Here is an 18,856-nt window from a genome sequence, read left to right as displayed (position 1 = left end):
TCCTGGAGAGTCGCTAACAGCCGGACGTGGCTATCACTGATGTGATAGTAAACCCTGAGTTTATTAAAAGAGTGTTTTGAAAGACTTACCTACTGGTCCCTGTACCAGCTCCTCTCGTAGTAAAGTCCATTCAAGTCAATTACCAAATGCAATCCAAAAGGAAGGAGCCCATTGGTGATTTATTCCAGCAAAACACGAAAACGTTGTGGTTTGTGTCAGTTTGGTGAAATATAAGTTAATAAAAGATGTAAAAGGTTTGTAAAAGTCCCAGACAGCAAATTTCCCTGCAGCACCGAAATGTCACGCGAGGGGGTGGGGGCGGCTACAGGTAGAAAGAAGCATTACCAGTCTCTGTGTGCAGGAATGTTTTGGTGTGCCTGTGGGTACTGTGATGTGGTACTACATGGGCACCGAATAAAAATATTTATGCCAAGAGAGAGATTTTTTGCTGTGGCCTGGAATCATTGAATACTGCAACACACTGTGTGACTGCTATGGAGGATTCCCCATCCCTCATCAACTCCAGCGTACTGGACACTTTTTCCATGTCCCAGAATTAATTGTAAGAGGCGACCGATTCCTAAATAAAGCACCAATGGGCTTCTTCCTTTTGGATTGCATTTGGTCATCAACTTGAATGGACTTCAAGAGCTGCTGGTACCAGGGCCAGTTGGTAAGTCTTCCAAAACACTATTTTAATAAACTCTGTGTTCACTAACTATGTTGTTGGTGATTCGTTTTAGGTGTAAAGACTCTTATCATGCTATTGCAGAGGTTTGATGTTATTTTGAGCAGTATTAGTGGTTAAAAAGCCGTTTTAATGCGTTGACCGTACTGCCCCAAAGCTAATCAGTGTTAGCCACATCCGGCTGTAAGCGACTGTCTCCCAGATTTCTCTGTTAATAGTTGTTATGAAAAAAACTGTCTCAATGGCTTATTTGATGTATGTTAGTGCCGGAATTACACTTGTATTATAATGTTGCTGCATGTCTGCTGGATGCATATCTAAGCAACACTTTACTAACAAGTTCACTGTATCAAGTTTATATGTCAGTTAGTTTTTCATCTGTCTGAATTTGAAGTCTGACAAACAAATCAATTAATGCAGCTATTATTGCATACAGTAAAGCTGTGCTTTGAGCTAAATTACAACATTGGCATGCTAGAGTGCTAACATAAGCATTAGTTGCATCTTGTTATCCATTTTGAACAAGTGGAAATGATGGGGATCACCACTGTTATTGGGACTCATTAGGATACATTTTCTACTAATCATGAAGTTGTTGTGATATTTCACTCTGATTCAAAATGTTGGAGCAGTTGAGCTCCAATTGCTACGATTTTGAAAACACTGGCAAAGAAGCCGGCAAAGAATCTGACGGCTCAAACATGTAGGGCTGGACTATGCTACAGTTTTCTAGTTCCACCATGTTGTGTGTGCTGGTTGTCATGGGAGATGTCAATCAAAACTTTATCGCCCACACAGTCCTGAGACTGGTCTAAACAGCAAAATTAGCTGTTTTTTGAAATATGTTTTCTAATAGTTATGAACGTTTATATTCACTCAGATTTTTGAAGATGCTTAATGAGACATCAAACATTGATATCATATGTACATTTTTATTTTTTAAGCCATGTTTCCAGTGGCTTTAAATCTACTCACACACTTTCGGCTGAAGGATAAAAGTCAGTGCAAGTGATTTCATAAATTTAAAAATTAAATGCAAGTATTGTATTACACTCCTTGAATTCATCTACTGAGTTTTTGAATGCAATAACAAAATGTTAACCTCTTGAAAACTGTCTGTCCGCATCAAACTAAATGTAACTTTCTCTCACAGGCTTGCTTTCCAATTTGGTCAAATATTATAACTCTTGTAGGGATGCTCCTAAATCAAAATTACATATTTGGCAAAATATAAATTATGCATTTAATCAAAATATTCTCTATACTCTCTCAATTTGTTTGGTATAAAAACACAGACTAATCTCACATATTCTTTGCCCCACTTTTGAACACAGCAGAGCAAACAATAGTGTTATTGTCCAACGTGTTTTTCACATTGTCCACGCAGTCACTTCTGTGTTTAAATAAGCTTGTCGAGACTCGATTCCCTTACAATGAATATCTTTGTTTATTTTTGTTTAAGGTGCCACATCATCATTTAGATAATGCATTTTAAAAGGTGCAGGTTATTGACTTATGGTGTGTTCATGGGTGGATGAGATACTCAGAAAATCTGAGATATGAGTGTTGGTGAACAGCCCTGCCTGTGTCCAAAATCAAAATCAAACCCAGAAAACGTATATTTCAATTTAACCTCTGCATTAACAAGACTGACCCCCCTGTGAAACTCTACTTCTCTTTTAATCCTGTTTGCATCCATATTCCCCACATTTACAGCCACCTAAAACTGTTCTTACTCTGCTGTATGTCCATGTCTAAATTTAGCACTGCACTTTCCCCCTGGTTTGTTGACCCACATTTTACCACCACACTAGAAACATGCACAAAATATAGGCACTTGCTCTACTTACCTACAATATCTGCTGTTAGATAAGACCTACGTACTTTTTGTCATACACCAGCAGAGAAATAAGCCCTAAAGACTGAATACCTTTGGAGCACATGAGGCACAATAACATCAAGATATAGTTGAGATTTGTCAGCAATTTTAGCTCATAGTTATCACAAGCGTACTAACATGTCATCATCAACTTTCCACTTTATGTGTTTATGTGAAGCAATACCAAGAGTCTCAATCACTATATCGCATTACACTTTCCAGCCAGCGTCAGGCTGCTGGGTCTTCATTACGCCTTGGGAAAAACATAATGCAGCTTATAAGCACCAGCTTTTTCCTCAAGCATGGCAGATGTAAACATACAGCAAAACAAATGTTCACAGACAGTTTGGTGCTGAATAACAACGCCGTGCTAAAGCACATTCTCAGGTGAGCCCAGAGGCCTGGAAACACTCCCAGAGATGCTTTTATATAACCAACATGACAAAAGCAGTCAACTCAAGCCAAACTGACAGTGAAGTGAGAAATCTGACAGGTTCAGATGAGTGCTGACACACAGGCTGGCAACGGGATAAACACAAACATTAAAAAGAAAAAACATATAACAGGAAATGGAAGGATAATATTTACTGTATCCGTAAAGGACATGTGTCAACAGAAATGTCTGTGTATTTATGCTCACATGTACACAACGTGCTCTGCCTCTCTTTCTGGCACAAACACATACAGCCTGAGGGGCTTATTACAGAACGCCACATGATGTAGCATCTCATCAATACAGCTGATGTCCTCCTGCCTTTAGGGCTATTTTAAACTTTTTATTTTTATTTTGTTTTTGTTTACCCTGAGAAGTTTTGCACATTCAGTAAGTGAAAGGACATTTTGACTTCAGTATCCAAACAGTGACATGATATCATTAAACTGCACATGACACAGGCTCCGGGTGGTCTGTAATAACAGAGCATAGTTCAAGTTCTGATTTTTTCATTTCCTGAAAGTGGAAAAGCATGCACTACGTCAGACTTTCACTTGGTAAAAGGATTCAGCAGATTCGAGCACACTGAAGCTCAACTTTGTGCTTGAGGCTGTCACAATAAAAAACAACCAGTACCTTTCTCAAGCTCTGTGCTTAAGTACCTGGATATTTCCACTTTAATTTATACTTCTAGTTCTAACATATTTCAGAGTCAAATATTGTTCTTTTGAAACTACATTTATTTGACTGCCATACTTACTAGTTAATTTTTTTTTTAACAGTAGTTATAATGGTTATAAGCCACAACAATTAAATTCTGCTTACACCTTAATGCAATTTTCATAAACCATAACCCAACAATATAAATAATATAAAGCTGAAGATCCTGGTGATAATTCTCTAGGTTCTTCATTAGGAACTACACCTAAAACACTGTTGTATTGTTATTGTAAAAACAACCATTAAAGTTGCTTTATGTAAGTCATTCTGAATTCTGAATGTGCATTCTTTACATTTTACACTATGGTATTGCTACTTTTACTTAAGTAAAATTACTTTAAAACATTAAAAAGGTCCCACAGAGTAAAAAATTACATTTTAATTAATTTTTATTATAAAGCAGGTCGAGGTGGTATATAAATACCGTGAATGTATCAAAACGCTCAATCCACAAAAAATTGCACAGTCTTCTGTGTCTTTAAATGAGTTGTCAGGACTTCTGTCTGTTTGTGATGTCACATACACACACATATACACAGTCATTCACTAGCTGCAATGACGGTGCAGAGACGCAGAGGGTGCAGATGTTGAAGACGGGGGGGGGGGGGCCCTGACAGATGTTAAAACGGTTACAGACAGAGGGTGAATAAGGTATATTCAGACTGACAGTATGAGAGAACTAATGTGGTTTTTGAACATTACAGGATGTAAACATGTTCTAGTAAAAACCCAAATACAAGTATGAACCTGAAAATTAGCATCAGATCTTTAAAACTGTACTAAAACAGTGCTACTCTTTACTTGCTTAGTTCAGATATTAAGAAAATTTGTTCTCAGTGGGTTTTAAAATAGTGCCTATCAACTGCAGGGTTGAAATAGCTGTCAATCACAGCATGCAAACAAGTGTCAAATAACAAGACTAATGTGTACAACATCCGCTAAGCTTGAGCACTTGCTCGCTCTATTATCTTGTCATTTTAAGACATTGCTCTGCATCATAGTCCAGATAGTTTTTCCCAGGGGCCATTTCCTGTCAGTCTAAGACTGACAACAGTAAGTTGTGGGGGAGGCAGAGGGCTGCAGCCCAGAGCTGAGAGTTCTCAGCCCAAGACACAACAAAAAGAAAACTCCCACTTAAAATATGAAGTCTATTCGTGCACAGTCCTCCTCCCAGGACACATCTTAACCTTTAACACATAAAGTGAGTCAGAGCAAACACACAAAGCCCTGATAACAAAGCACTGACACCAGGACAGGCCAGTGTAGACCTGTTACATTTCATTTGTCTGCACGACATGTGAAAAATGCAACAACAAAAAAAAAATGCCACAGAGGTTACAGGATACGACCTACAGTACATGCAACTCCAGGATGTGCAAAAAAAAAATAGGACACTTGAGCTTATTCCAGCTAACACACCCTTTCATATTGCTCCATCTGCAGATTATCACAGGAGAATGGTATTTGGGTGAGACCTAAAAACTCAAAAACCCTGTCCTGAAAATCCCAATGAGTGTTTTTCTCAACCGTCAATATATCAACGATCTATCTAATTCCACTGTGTTTGCACTTGTAGCAACAGGTAGCAAACAAAGCAGACCCTGTCCCTGCTTTGGTTTAATATTACTGCTACAAAACTCACACTCTGATTCTGAACTGACCCAGGCTGACTGAGAGCCTCACATTCCAGCAGAGAGAGAGAGAGAGAGGGAGGGAGGGAGGTCTGACTTGGATTGCAGCCAAGTCAGTTTTTCTCCTTATACGTTTCCTCTATAAGTCCTTTGTCAAACAAACAGTACAAACTGGACAAACTGAACAGAACAACAACTTCAATCACTGACACATGTAGCTTCATGTGATTTAGGCTGAATTACATTTACAAAACAAAACACACGTGGACACTTTTTGGATTAGCTGCTCAACACATACCACAGCAGAAGCAAACATACAGCAGACACACACACACATTTGCACACACCTGCTCCTCTACGGACACATCCTGCAGGGCCTGGCCGTCCCGTGGGCCTCGGATCCAGCTCAATATCTGGCCCATGTTGGCTGAAAGTGCCTCCGATAGTGTGTGCGTGTGTGTGTTTGTGAGTGTATGCCCGTCAGCCTCTGTCTGGTCTGTCGGCTTGCAGCATGTTTCTCACAGGGAGGGTGGGGGGGAGGGAGAGAGGAGGGACCGAAGGGGGGCGTGGTTGGGGAGCAGAGGGGCAGGGGAGGAAGGCTCAAGAGGCTGGGCCGTAACTCTCTGGGGCTATAAAGGGAAGCGGCCTGACCGTGGACTTATACCCACCTGATGAGGGGCCACATCTGAGCTAAGGAAACAGATACTGCTTACACACACACACACACACACACACACACACACACACACACACACACACACACACACACACACACACACACACACACACACACACACACACACACACACACACACACACACACACACACACACACACACACACACACACACACACACACACACACACACACACACACACACACACACACACACACACACACACACACACACACACACAGGTGTGTAAAACAATTTTTTGCAGTGTAGCATATCTAAAACTGCCTCTGTTTTATCTGAGACAATATCCGAGCCCCTTATCAACGGGCACACACCCAGATACAGGCCTTGAACACACACACAGGCAAAGGGACACATAAATGTGGCATGTGTACACACTTCTTATGTACACGCAGCAATAAAAGATAGCTTGTGCAACCTGGCTGCCTAATTGCCTATGAGAATAAAGGGAGGGGCCAGAGTTTTATATTACATCTGCGTCAGCTATCTGCCAAGAGAGAAAAGACTGAGCGGAGAGCTTTCAACCTCATCATATACTGCAGTGACATCACGTCCACTTGGGGTTGGCAGGGAATGCAATTGATTAGATCCTGGTTATTTTATGCATCTGGTTCACCAGGTCAGAACTATCAATCGATAGCCACTGGATGAGCCAATGAAGGCGTCATCTGTGGCAAATGGAGAGGATTTCATCATGACATACACAACTGGGAGGCAGTAAAACACTTATTTGTAAAGTCAGAATGTAGGGAGTGTTTCTACAGAACACATGACTAACAGATTAACTGAAGCTTAAGGCGTGGGTGTTGGCTTTCTGAACCTTTACCTTCCATACTTTTTAACTAAGAGAGGTGCTTTACTTTGAGCTTTATTTGAACAACATTCAGCAAACTACAAAAGTGGAAAGACGGCATTACATTCTATAAAAAACGCAAATACAGACTGTGTGGAAAAGGTATATTCAGGTGTATCCAACGCCATTATTTTTCTCCAATTGTTTTGTCATTGACAGAAGAAGCAGTGCCGGTGCAAACTGCAATTCCAGGCATAGCTCTGAGGTTTTACCTCACCTTTGACTTGTGTCTATTGTGTGTTCCTTTGGGCAGTTCTTGGGTGGGGTGTGCAGACAATACAGTCTTTGAGTGAGTCACTGAGATAGAATCAGTGTGAGGCCTTTGTATACAGATGTTTTAAAAGCACACCTCAGCAAAATATGTTAATAATGTACTGACTGCACTATTAGTTGAGCTTAAACCAGGCAGACCTGTACTATCACTGTGGTGAAATATGATATATGATAGGCTATTGAAGTTGAATGTCAAGAAACCACACCCCTTCAAGATTTATTTAGGAGGGATAAGGACTAATAGCCAACAAAAAATAGTAGCAGACATAGCGGATGAATAAAGACTATTAAAACACACACCAGAAGGAAAATCTGTTGTTGTCTGATATAGAATTAGTGTGTGGCAATACAGTTCAATTGAATAGGCGATTTTGTGCTTGCAAACCAAAGATACATTTCTGCTTTCCACAAAAAAAGTACAAAGTATTTTCTATTCCAGAGTGGATCAAAAACCAATAGCTTGTGCATTTAGCAGAATTACATGTTCATTTGTTACAGACTGCATTTCAAACTCCTCAAGGGGGATGCAGGAGGGAAAGATAAATGCCTGAGGTGAAGTGAGGCACTGACTTATGCAGGGGTGGCATGTAGTTTGTGTGTCCAAATAACATTTAACTTTAAACGTTCCAACTGGCTGCTGGCGGGCACACCAACTATTTGTCTTTCAGAGGCTGAGGTGAGTTCAGTTGTAAATCTAGAGTGAAGCTGTTTGTTGAATGCTATAGGTCTCTAGTTTGTGGTTGTAAAGTTTCATGAGGCTATGATTATCCTAGAGGTCACAACAGCTCAAAAAAATGCTCTTGCTACAATGAAATTGTTACTATGGGAACTAGCATCATCAAACATGAATAAAATTGGGCTCATTGAATCCACAAGAGTCTCAGCTTTACAGTCAGACCTAATTTATGACATTGAACAGAAACTAAGCCAAAGAGACTGCAAATAGCAATGTACAAAGCAGCATGCTTTTTACTTTGCTGTCCATACAGGACAAGAGTAAGCTTAATGAATCATAGTTTGGCCTGGTTAAGTGTAAAAAGTAGGTTACACCATTCTTTACTTAGTTTTATTAGAACTGGTTAGATCCAAAGTCCCAGAAATACTGTATTGTAAACAGTTTTTTTTCATCAGTACATCAGTACTTTACTCAACAGTTTTTTGGAAGGCCGTTCTGAAAGTGATAAAAAAAGTTTTAACAAAACTTAACATTGTGCTTGTTTACACAAGAAACTGTTTAGAACACTGTAGAAAATGTCTACCTTAACGATCCTGAAAACTGACTGAGCTATACGCCAATTTCTATTTTTTTAATTACATTTTTTTTTCCATTAGTCATGTTTCCACTTGCCCTATAGAGTGGCCGCTCGGAAACTTTCAGAGCACGTCATCTAAAATGGCCGTTCACTTGCCGTGTTTCCATTACAAAAAACGAAGCCTTAAACAGGTTTAATTATCCTGTGAAAAACAGCCTATTTAACATGGGGGGTCAATGAGAAATTGCACTATTATGAAACTACCCCTAGTGGACACTGCAATTTTTGGCACTTCCTTATAGGATCAAGCAGGAAGTCACTGTGGTTGGGGCATGCGCGCGCGCGCGCGCGTGTGTGTGTGTGTGTGTGTGTGTGTGTGTTTATGCATTTTTGTGTAAATAGGAGAAAGAGAGAGGAAGTATGCAGTAAAGGACCACAGGTCAGAGTCCTCACAGCCGCAAGCCCGTGCAAAGCTGTGTGTGCACAGATCATTTTCTGCGCTGTGTTCTTCTACACCACAGGATAAAAGTGTCTACTCTACTTCACCATGTTGTTGTGGCATCTGTACTACCACATGTCACATCCTGCTGAGAGCTACATCCAATCAGCATCCAGGTTTTCTCTCAGTGGACAAAAGAGGCCCCGCTCTCCGACAGGGCCATTTGTTGTGTAATGTATTTTGTTTTTTGTCTTGTTGTTTGGATGTTTTCAGGTATGTTGAACTCTTGTTGTTATCTGTATAAATGTTAGGTATGTTTGTAAACCAGCTAATATAAGATTGTAATGAAATTGTCCAGACCCCAGTTAGAGTAGCAACTGTCTTAGACAGAAGCTAATGATGATCTTAATAATAAACATAAATATAATGACTGCTAGTAATTGTAGTTTGTACCACTTATTTGGCAAGTTTATCAGCACAGTCAACAGTTGCAGCGGCAGCAATGGTTGTGACTGGTCACTGAGGCGATGAATCTAGCCTACTGTAGCACCTAATTGCTGCAATTTGCATCAAATGTGTACTTGATGACCTTTTCTTTTCTTTTTTTTAACAAACAAAACATGTACAGCAAAGGGATATACACTGTGCTGCAGTATGTAATGTGCATGCTGCAATGTGCACGCACTTCTGTAAACACTCGTGTTTCCACATGTGCGTACACTCCCTGTCATAAACAGACACACCTTTGCCAATGTGAGGTGCCAAAAACCCAGCTTGTAAAACCATTTACCATGGGAAGCAAAAAAAGATCCTATAAGCCTATCCCTTAATTGGAATGCAGTGGGTTGCTAATGATTTTTTTTCACCTGTGATTCTGTGATTCTGAAATTATCAGAATTGCACAAAGAGATTTGGTTAAGTGACAAAAACAAATGATGTTCTGGTTCCTTATTTAGAACAGGAGTGCTAGTTATTTTAATATGAATGAAAATGAAAGAGGAAATGCCAGATGTTGTCATAAACCAATGCCAGTGCCACATGCCAGTGGCACATGAGTGCACATATGTAACTGGACTCCTTTGCTAAACTGGAACTCTTCTTTATATTTAGACCCATGTCGTACTACAGTCCCCACAATCTCCTCCACAGCAGTTTAGACATCTACTGTAAGAATTCGGACCATCACCACATCACACACTACGTTGATTAACAACTCCACATCCATTCTCAAATGCATAATACATCTTCTCAAAAAGAAATCAGAAAACCAACATTACAGGTCAGGTGAGAGTTGTCTCTAGTAAGGTTTCTAGTGGTGAAAGTCTGAAAATAATCTTGGAAAAATGACATCTACACTTTTAAAAAAAGAAGACAAAGAAGAGGTACACAGATTCATAGTAAAGATAAAAGCAGCTCAGGAAGGACAAATGAGTTAAAGAGTCAGAGAGAAGACAAATGTTCTAAGTGCACAAGGAGAACCCTGTAAGGTAATAAAGGACTACAGATCACCAGTAACTCTTAATTAACAAGCTCACAGGCACTTTGATATCTGAAGGAAGTGCCTCCTCATTAAAAACAGCATAAAATACTTTCTCAGATTAACAGACAAGCAGCTCTTATCTGATGAATCAGCATTGACAAGCTCACACAGCAGAGGGTGACAAACGCAACTTAGGAGTTTTCTTCATGAGTATACTGCAAAATATGCACTGATCTACAGTAATGTAATGTGTGAATGTTATAAAGTTGCTCACTTTTCTCACCTGTGGTCCCATTTTAGGGTCTTGAAATGGTTGTTTTGTAGAAATACTTAAATATTTCCAATGTATTGCACACATTAAATTAACACTATATCAAACAAGTAAATCCACATGGAAAGATCTCACATTTAAAAGAAAAGAATCCCTTTTAAAGTCAGTCTTGCAAAAATCTGCCTATGTGGGGAAAACAATTCAAGAACTTCCTTTGCTTTTAGTTTGGCATCTATGAGAGCAGGAGCGGGTGAATTGAGTACCTTTCCATGGCTGAGCCCTGCAGTGGGATAGTCTGAAGAGCTGTTCTTCTGATGGACTTCACATGGGGTACCAGCCGCTCCTCCGTGCTACACACACACACACACGTACACGCACACGCACACACACACACACGCACACACACACACAGTACCAGATTGTTATCTTAAGTGTAGAATGAGATTCTGGCCATGAGTTTAAAGGAACGTCTGTACAGGATGCTGTGACTTCACCCTATTGTGTTGGTGTTTATTCATTTAACATCTGACAAAATGTCCCATGTCTACGAAGTCTTATTGTGTTGCTATTCTTGCTTTTTAGAAAATTTGTCACATTTAGATATCCGTGTAAGCAATAATAACAGCATGCCATTCAAATATTTTATTAGTTTTAGCATTTTAATCATCAAACAAAACGTTCAGCATAAAAACTCTGAAATGGGTTTGAAACAATATAAGACACTGCAGAAAAGCTTAAACAAGTGTGTGTTTTGTAGTCTATCTCAGTTTAAACAGTTACACACCCTTTTATCTAAACACTATGTCTATGACAGAACAAAGCCCTTGCAAAAAGTTATTTCAGTTCAGATGTTATCTTGTGCAGCTTATGCCAAGTTTTATAAAGGCATTCAAACGTCCATGCAGCTTCAGACAAGTTAGGCTGGTTTATACAGTAAATCTACAGGTGCCAAGCTTTACTTAAGAGATAATGAAGTGCAGCCTTCTGGCAGAGGGTTAAACAGAAGAGAGAGGGGGTGAAAACTAGAAGATGTACTCACAACACTATTCCAGAATGCTGCATACGCCATTAGGGACCAGGAGGCAAGAACACCGGAGTAAAAGCTCAACCCTGCACTCACTGCCACTCTCTCCTGCCCTCACCACAGGATCTTTCTTTCATGTCGTCCCAAACACTGAGCCACTCCCCACACACTTCTCATGATTACCACACAACGATATCTGTACGGTCGCTTTCTTCTGACTCATTCATTTAAAAAAACAAAACATGCATTGTTTTGGCTCTTCCGCATAACCAAAGGCGAGTCAAGCTGAGACCTGTGTATATACCACCCTCAAACTCACTCCCATCATAATCGACACATTTCCAAAGAAGCAACTTAATAAACTAGTGAGTTGTTCCAAGATAAAAACCCGCAATCGCGCTGGTGCATGAGGACAGGTTGGCCACAGGCAGTTTGATCTCTGTTTGGAGAAGTGGGCACGAAAACAAGAACATCAGTAACTTTTTTTCAGCCCCTAGCAGCAGCTGATTGATGGCCGATGACTCATAGACGCGGTTAATCGATGTGAGCGATCTGCGAAGAATCATGCCACATACACACTCTCAAATGCACAACTATTTATCTATCTCCTGCAGTTATATGCGGTACTGTTGCATTGTTGTCTTAGAATAAGTGTTTTTGGAGATGTTGCGTCTGTAACGTATTCTAAACTTCATTCGCTCCGTCGTGCAACAAAAGAGGAAGCTTACTTCAGTCGTCTCCTTCGGGGTCTTGTGGTGATGACCATGCCCTCTCCTCTTGTGCGGCATCTTCAAAAATACGACTGAGTTGACTTTGTAAGTTTCCTTTCTGCGCCCTCAAGTCCTCTGTTGGGAGTATGTGTGAGTCTACAGGCTGGTCTGCCCCCTCGGAGCAAAATAAGTTGCCCCTCCCGCTGAGAAAACTTTCGTTCTTTGATGACTGATCAAATAGTTGGCACAAGCTGATGTTTTCGCTAAAAGTGTGTGCATGTAGCTGTGGGTTAAGATGGAGTCGCAGCAAGTAAGGTCTTGTACTTTGTCAGGTAATTTCTATATGATATATAACCTGTGGTGATGTACTGTAAGTACTAATACACATCTACTAATATACAGATTTGATCTTAGAAAGAAGGGTCAGTGTAAATAGACCCATAAAAACTACTTTATCTGTGTCATTCAGTGATATGAGGATACATTTTCTGCTTGAAACCAACAGGAAGAACCCACACATTGGCTTTTTTCTTTCTTTCTTTCTTTTTGGGGGCATGACGGGACACACCCAACAGCCCAGGGAAGAGTTGACTCACCGCCGATGTTATCCTTTTCCTCTCAGGAAGCAGCTGGTGCCTTTAATTTAGCTCAACGCTGCCCTCTGGTGGATGACAGATGGAGACTAAACACAAGCAAGCTACTTCAGACCCCCATACAGGCCCCACGAACTGTGTGGCACAGGACCTGCAGTGATTCTGTCTAAAGTAAAACAGCATCTAAACTAATTATTTTTAAAGCACGTGCATACCGATAAAGAGAAAGATCTGGTATCCCAACAGCTTTTTTTTCATTCTGGGTGTTACAAAAAACTTCTTATATTCATTTATATTCAGAGGAGAATAGCTTCTCACTCCTGAAATGATTATATGTTAAAGTATTAAAAATATAAATTTAGTCAATCGAGAAGAAAAAATCAGCAAACATTTTTCAATTGATTAATCATTTCAGTCAATTTCAAGCACACAGTGACAAACATCCTCACGTTCAAGCTTCTGAAATACAAGCATCTGCAGCTTTTCTGTTTATATCACTGCAAAGTGAATATCTATGGGATTAGGGGAGTTGATGGGGGGGTAGATTATGATACGATACGATAACGATAGGATGCGATATGATACAGTACGGTACGATATGATATGATAAGACACAATACGACACGATGCGATACGATACGATACGATGCTATGTGATACGGTACGGTACAATATGATATGATATACTTTGTCGTCCCCATAGGGAAATCTGGGACTCAAGGTTTAGCTGACTCCATAATTCTAAAACACCATAGAAACAAAACAGTACATACTGTAGCAAATTGCAACTACTAATTACATATATTTCACATTTTACACAACAAGTGATAACACTATGAAGTTATTGCACAGCCTCAAGCAACATTATTTTAAATTTCAACTGAGATGAACACAAATTAGTTTTTGATAGGATGAAAATACAGAGGATATACTTGTTGGACCTGGGCAAAATATATATTTTATTTATAAGATGTGGAAGTATATGACTGTAGAACAGCTGTGGAAAGTAGATGTAATTGGAAAATACATTTACTCAAGTACAATTTTGAGATACTTGTTCTTTACTTGAGTATTTCTATTTTCTGCTACATTAACTTCTACTCCACTGCATTTCTGAGGAAAGTATTAATTGAAATGATCAATGATCAGTAGATTAATGAAAAAAATAAACACAACACAGACTTGGTTTTTATTGTGTACAGCTCAATGCTGGCTTCAATCAGCAGAACTATTCAAGTGAACTTAAATGCAGTACTTGAGTAAATATAATTGGGTACCGCTCCACCGAAGGTTCTGCAGTCATATGTTTCTGAATCTGAGAAATTAAATTTTGTCCAGGTCAAACATGCACATACCTACTGTATTTTTAAACATAATGTTGTATTTATGCCTCTGCACAGTCAGTGTAATCAGCATTTCTGCACAGATGGAACTGGAATTGTAAAATATATGTGTGTTATAACAAATCTTTACCACTGCATTTCTGTTTTATTTTGCAATCATACAGACATGATACTTTTCAACATATCTATCCCTGTTTTCTTTTTATAGCAATGCACGGTTAACATCCAGCACTTTACACATGATTGATATAAGTAGACTATAGCTTTAGAATTTTAGATGAATAAGATATGTAGCGTATGTCTGCGAAAAGATAAGCAGATGTCAGAATGCGAGTTGATCGTGGCAGGGTGAAAGAAATTAGAGCAGAAGACACAAAAGAAAAACTAATTCAGCGCTGACCGGCACACTTCCTGTCTAATCGGCACACTTCCTGTCTAATTGGCACACTTCCTGTCTTATCGGCACACTTCCTGGGAGTAAGCAGACTTGTTCATTATCTTTTTTAAGTATCGACAGCCCTGACGTCAGTGATACATTCTGGATGAAGCGATGACTTCTGTGTCTGAGCAGCGACAGTATCCATCACTCTGATGCTCTTTAGAGACAGAGGCCATCCGACCTTCACACCTCCTGATAAGAGTATGAACTCCGTCACAGACACGAACAGTCCATCACCTGCAAAAAGAAAACAATCTGGATGACACCAGAACTGCATTTTTACAGCATCTTCTGATAACAGATGACATTTGAACAACGTTGGTTGAGCTTTGTTGACATGAATGAATAAAACAGCTCTTAACCTTTGCTAGGGTGTTTCCTGTATTGTTCATATTTAAAACAGCTGAAACATTTATACAGTGAATTATTATTATTGTACTGCTTCTGCACTATAATAACATACTTTTCAATGAGCAATACATCTGTGTGTCAGGGGTCTTTATACCAGAGCAAATTAAAATGTTATTTTAGAATTGCATTCGGCTACTTTTCAGCACAATTCAGAGTAATACATGATAAATCTCTTTCTGTTGTCTTTTTATATTTGTATTGTATTGTTTTACTATTTCAGTTCTAAAGTGGCCATATCTGGCCATTTTTTATTATTCAAAATAATGCTACTAAAAGAGCAGAGATCAATATATTAAATAACAATGCAATTGTGTTCAATTCAATTCAATAGGCTTTATTGGCATGAAATTTGACATGATTCATTATGACAGGCCATTAATACAATTAACAAAAATTAAAGAGAATGACAATATTAGATATTAGATAATAGAATAAAATTAAATATGTAAATCAAATACCATTATATATTAGTAATATAAGTAAGTATTGGTCAATGCTATAACAAAAAACAATGTTAGTGTTTATTTACTTACAATTACATGATTAGATCAAGAAAACAAAATATAAATAATAATATCCGATAGAAAACAAGATCTACTGCTGTTAAGAACTGTTAAAATCAGAGATTATACAAGACAGACATTGGTCCATGATTTTTACACTTGATCTGCTTGATCTTGATTTTACCCTCACATTTTATTCACATGTCGTGATGGCTGCAATATAAACTGAACTGAACATTTTTTAATGTATACTTTAACATGATTTCATGCACATCTACACAAAATGCAGCCCAAAATGTTTCATGAAGGTGCATTTCCTTGTGCTTGATCAGTGCATGTTTCTGCGTTCAGAAATAAGAAATCTGACACAATTCAACAGATCTTATATTAAAGTTACTTTAATTTTCTGATTTGTTACACAGTTTCTCACGGATGGCAACAGAGACAATAAAGATGACAAAAGGAGGGGGTTGCATGGCAACTACGCGTCCTTGTTGAGTGTAATAGGTAGCAGATTTCACAGGGTTGGTAGGTGTATATCAATCCCATTCACTGGTGTTATGTGTCTCTTTTACATCACAGTGCTTCATATTCATATAAGACTACAGGATGTTGCTGCATGACAGAGACTTGGGTTTATTTTTTATATAATTTTATCATCAAACTATATAATACACACACAAAAACAGGCAATAACGTATCAGTAAATAATTCTGAAAACTGCCAAGAAGCTGTAATTCCTGTATATGTCACTGGACCATAAATGTACTTTGATATCAGTGGGAAGTGCAGCTGAAGTCTTCACATCTATTTGCCACGCCTAATTGGTTTTTGCTGCAATCGATGCAGCTTCATCTGCGTCATCTTCCATCTAAAAGCAGGGGCTTTTCTTCCTACCGTCTGTCTCTGGAGCTGGAAAAATAATTAGCTGACGACACAGACCTCTGACCCCATTTGACAAAACTGATTGCTTTTGTGCATTGGTGTGTGGGTGTGTGTCCTCTCAGTGGAATAAGGAAGGTCGGATGAGTGATCTCAGACCACTGTAGTGAAATACACACTCCACAGCTCAGCGATAAGGACGGAGGATGTCGAGAATCAATGAGTCAAAGATTCACTGCCCTATAATGAAACCGTGAAGTCCTGCAACAAAGACTGAATATGTTTGTGGCTCAGCTGTGTGTTTCTGAGTGAGTGCCTTCGTCAAAGCAAACAGTTGTTGCTAGGTAAACGTGGATTATACTGCAGATGTGGTGCGTATCTGTTTGCACACGGCCAGGTGACCAAAGGTATCAGTCATTATCAGTTCTGACAAGTTTCACTCCCAATGACAAACAAGCTCACTCTGTTTTTGGACGAATACTGTACATCTGAATTAATCTGTAGAGTCATTTTGTATAGTAGTAATCTAATTCTTGTGTTTGTTTGTGTTTGATCCATACAGTTTGTCGGGCATAAACGGCACCTACACAACCTCAACTGCGTCAGATAAGAAACATAATATCCACTCTTACAACAGCTCTGACTCTGGATCACTGTACACCAGTGAAATCAAAGTATGCTGATCCACTATTTCACTATATCAGTAAACAACTCAAACAGCATCTGATACCAGCAATAACTATAATTAAAACTTCTAACAACTGCCTGCAAACACTGTTTGATTTAGGTTTACAAAACGGCCAGAAAGCAGGATACATTTCACAATGAAAAACAATGTAATAAATGCTAATGTTTAGATTTAGGAACAGAAAATACATTTGTAATTTTCTAGCAAATTGATAAATGTTCTCCTCATAAACTCACTTACGGAACCTGATTCTGTTTATCTTAATGTCAGACATGTGTTTTATTTGGGGTCAGCCCAAACTGAGTTCTTATAAGTATTCATTCTGGAAAGAAGACACCAAAAATCATGATCCATAACTCCCAATGCTTCATAATTCCCTCTTTAAAAACATGTATCAACACATTATCCTTAACTTACATTTGTTTCAACATTAGATGGATTGTTTTATGACTGCATTGCCTACATTATAAAATGAAAGACTGTGTGACTCATTGTCGACTGCAGTTCTTTAATATTTTCAGTTTGTATACCATTTTTGTAGTATACATCCACAAATATTGCACATTTCTGTGTACATAATCCCACACTTTGATCTAATAATGTGAATAGCTCTGTAAACCGTTTTTATTATTATTACTAAGCCAATATATAAATCACATGTGTCAGTTTCAAGTCTCTATTCACTACTGCACCCATTCATTCACATTTTGAGTTGTTAAAGTAGAGAAAGAGCAGGTGTCAATAATGTTCACAACTGTTTTCTGTTTAAGTTTCCCATTAAGCCATAACAGTTAGCATGCACAACAGGACCCTGAAGCTGAAGCGGCCATCATGCATTTTGTTATTTACGCTGGTGCTTTTCCTACTTGTGAACAAAAAGCTTTTTAACCCTCTAAAGAAGGGATGGGGAACCCTGCCCCTGGAGGGCCACTGTCCTGCATGTTTTAGATTTCTCTCTGCATCGAAAACACCTGATTATAATGCTCTGCTCCTTATCAAGCAACTGAAGCTTTTCAGGGGTTTAATAATCGTTAGACTCAGGTGTGAAATAGCAGGGAGACACCCAAAACATGCAGGACAGTGGCCCTCCAGGAGCAAGGGTTCCCCACTCCTGCTCTAAAGCCTACAAAGACAACATAGTTATATGTTTTTGCTAATTCTGAGCTTATTCTGTGAGTCAGTATTAAGTGTTGAACATCATATGATTCAGGGGGACCTATCCTTTCATTCCTGTGCAGTGTAAAGTCACCATCATGCATTACCTTTGTGTGAACAAAACTGAACATACCATATTTGACATTAAAAAAAAATAACTAAAGGCAACCAGGGCATGTTTGTTTGTTCAAAGTGAAACATTTTATCTGAGCTCTATGTGAAGTTTGGTGTAAATAAATATTGTCTTGTGAATAAATAATGCGTTTTGGTATTTTACACAGTTTCAGTAGAGGATGCGAGTAATCCACTGCCTGTCTGTGGTTAAAAGACGCGTAAGTTTCATTAAATTAACATTTTAAAAGAAAAAAAATATAGAAAATCTGTATTGTTGTGGTGTGATAGTCTCCTAAGCTGCCGAAGATTAATTTCCTTCACATCCCAGTGTTTGTTTTTAGTTCCATGTGCGCGAGGAGCTGTCCGCGGTGCTGAA

At 38.9% G+C, this 18,856-nt stretch overlaps 1 protein-coding gene across 18 annotated transcripts in view; it reads right to left on the bottom strand.

Moving 5' to 3' along the window:
* Positions 1-12,528, bottom strand: part of cast (calpastatin) — a 41,134-nt gene extending 28,606 nt beyond the window's left edge. For 9 of the 18 annotated variants that reach the window (XM_083939122.1, XM_083939138.1, XM_083939140.1 and 6 more), the window contains exons 1-2: positions 12,371-12,527; positions 10,882-10,968 (exon numbers count right to left, since the gene is read on the bottom strand). In XM_083939122.1, the coding sequence (XP_083795248.1) occupies positions 10,882-10,968; positions 12,371-12,430 (147 nt within the window). In that variant the 5' untranslated portion in view covers positions 12,431-12,527. Of the gene's footprint in view, positions 1-5,698; positions 5,859-10,881; positions 10,969-11,657; positions 11,808-12,370 lie in introns of those variants that run through there. The other 9 variants (XM_083939136.1, XM_083939139.1, XM_083939130.1 and 6 more) reach the window with 4 other exon arrangements.
* Between the last annotated feature and the right edge of the window lie 6,328 nt (positions 12,529-18,856).

Source organism: Echiichthys vipera, assembly GCF_963691815.1.
Source record: "Echiichthys vipera genome assembly, chromosome: X".
Taxonomy (NCBI): Eukaryota; Metazoa; Chordata; class Actinopteri; order Perciformes; family Trachinidae; genus Echiichthys; species Echiichthys vipera.
The sequence above is the reverse complement of the archived record's forward strand: the minus strand, read 5'-3'. Positions and strand labels throughout refer to the sequence as shown.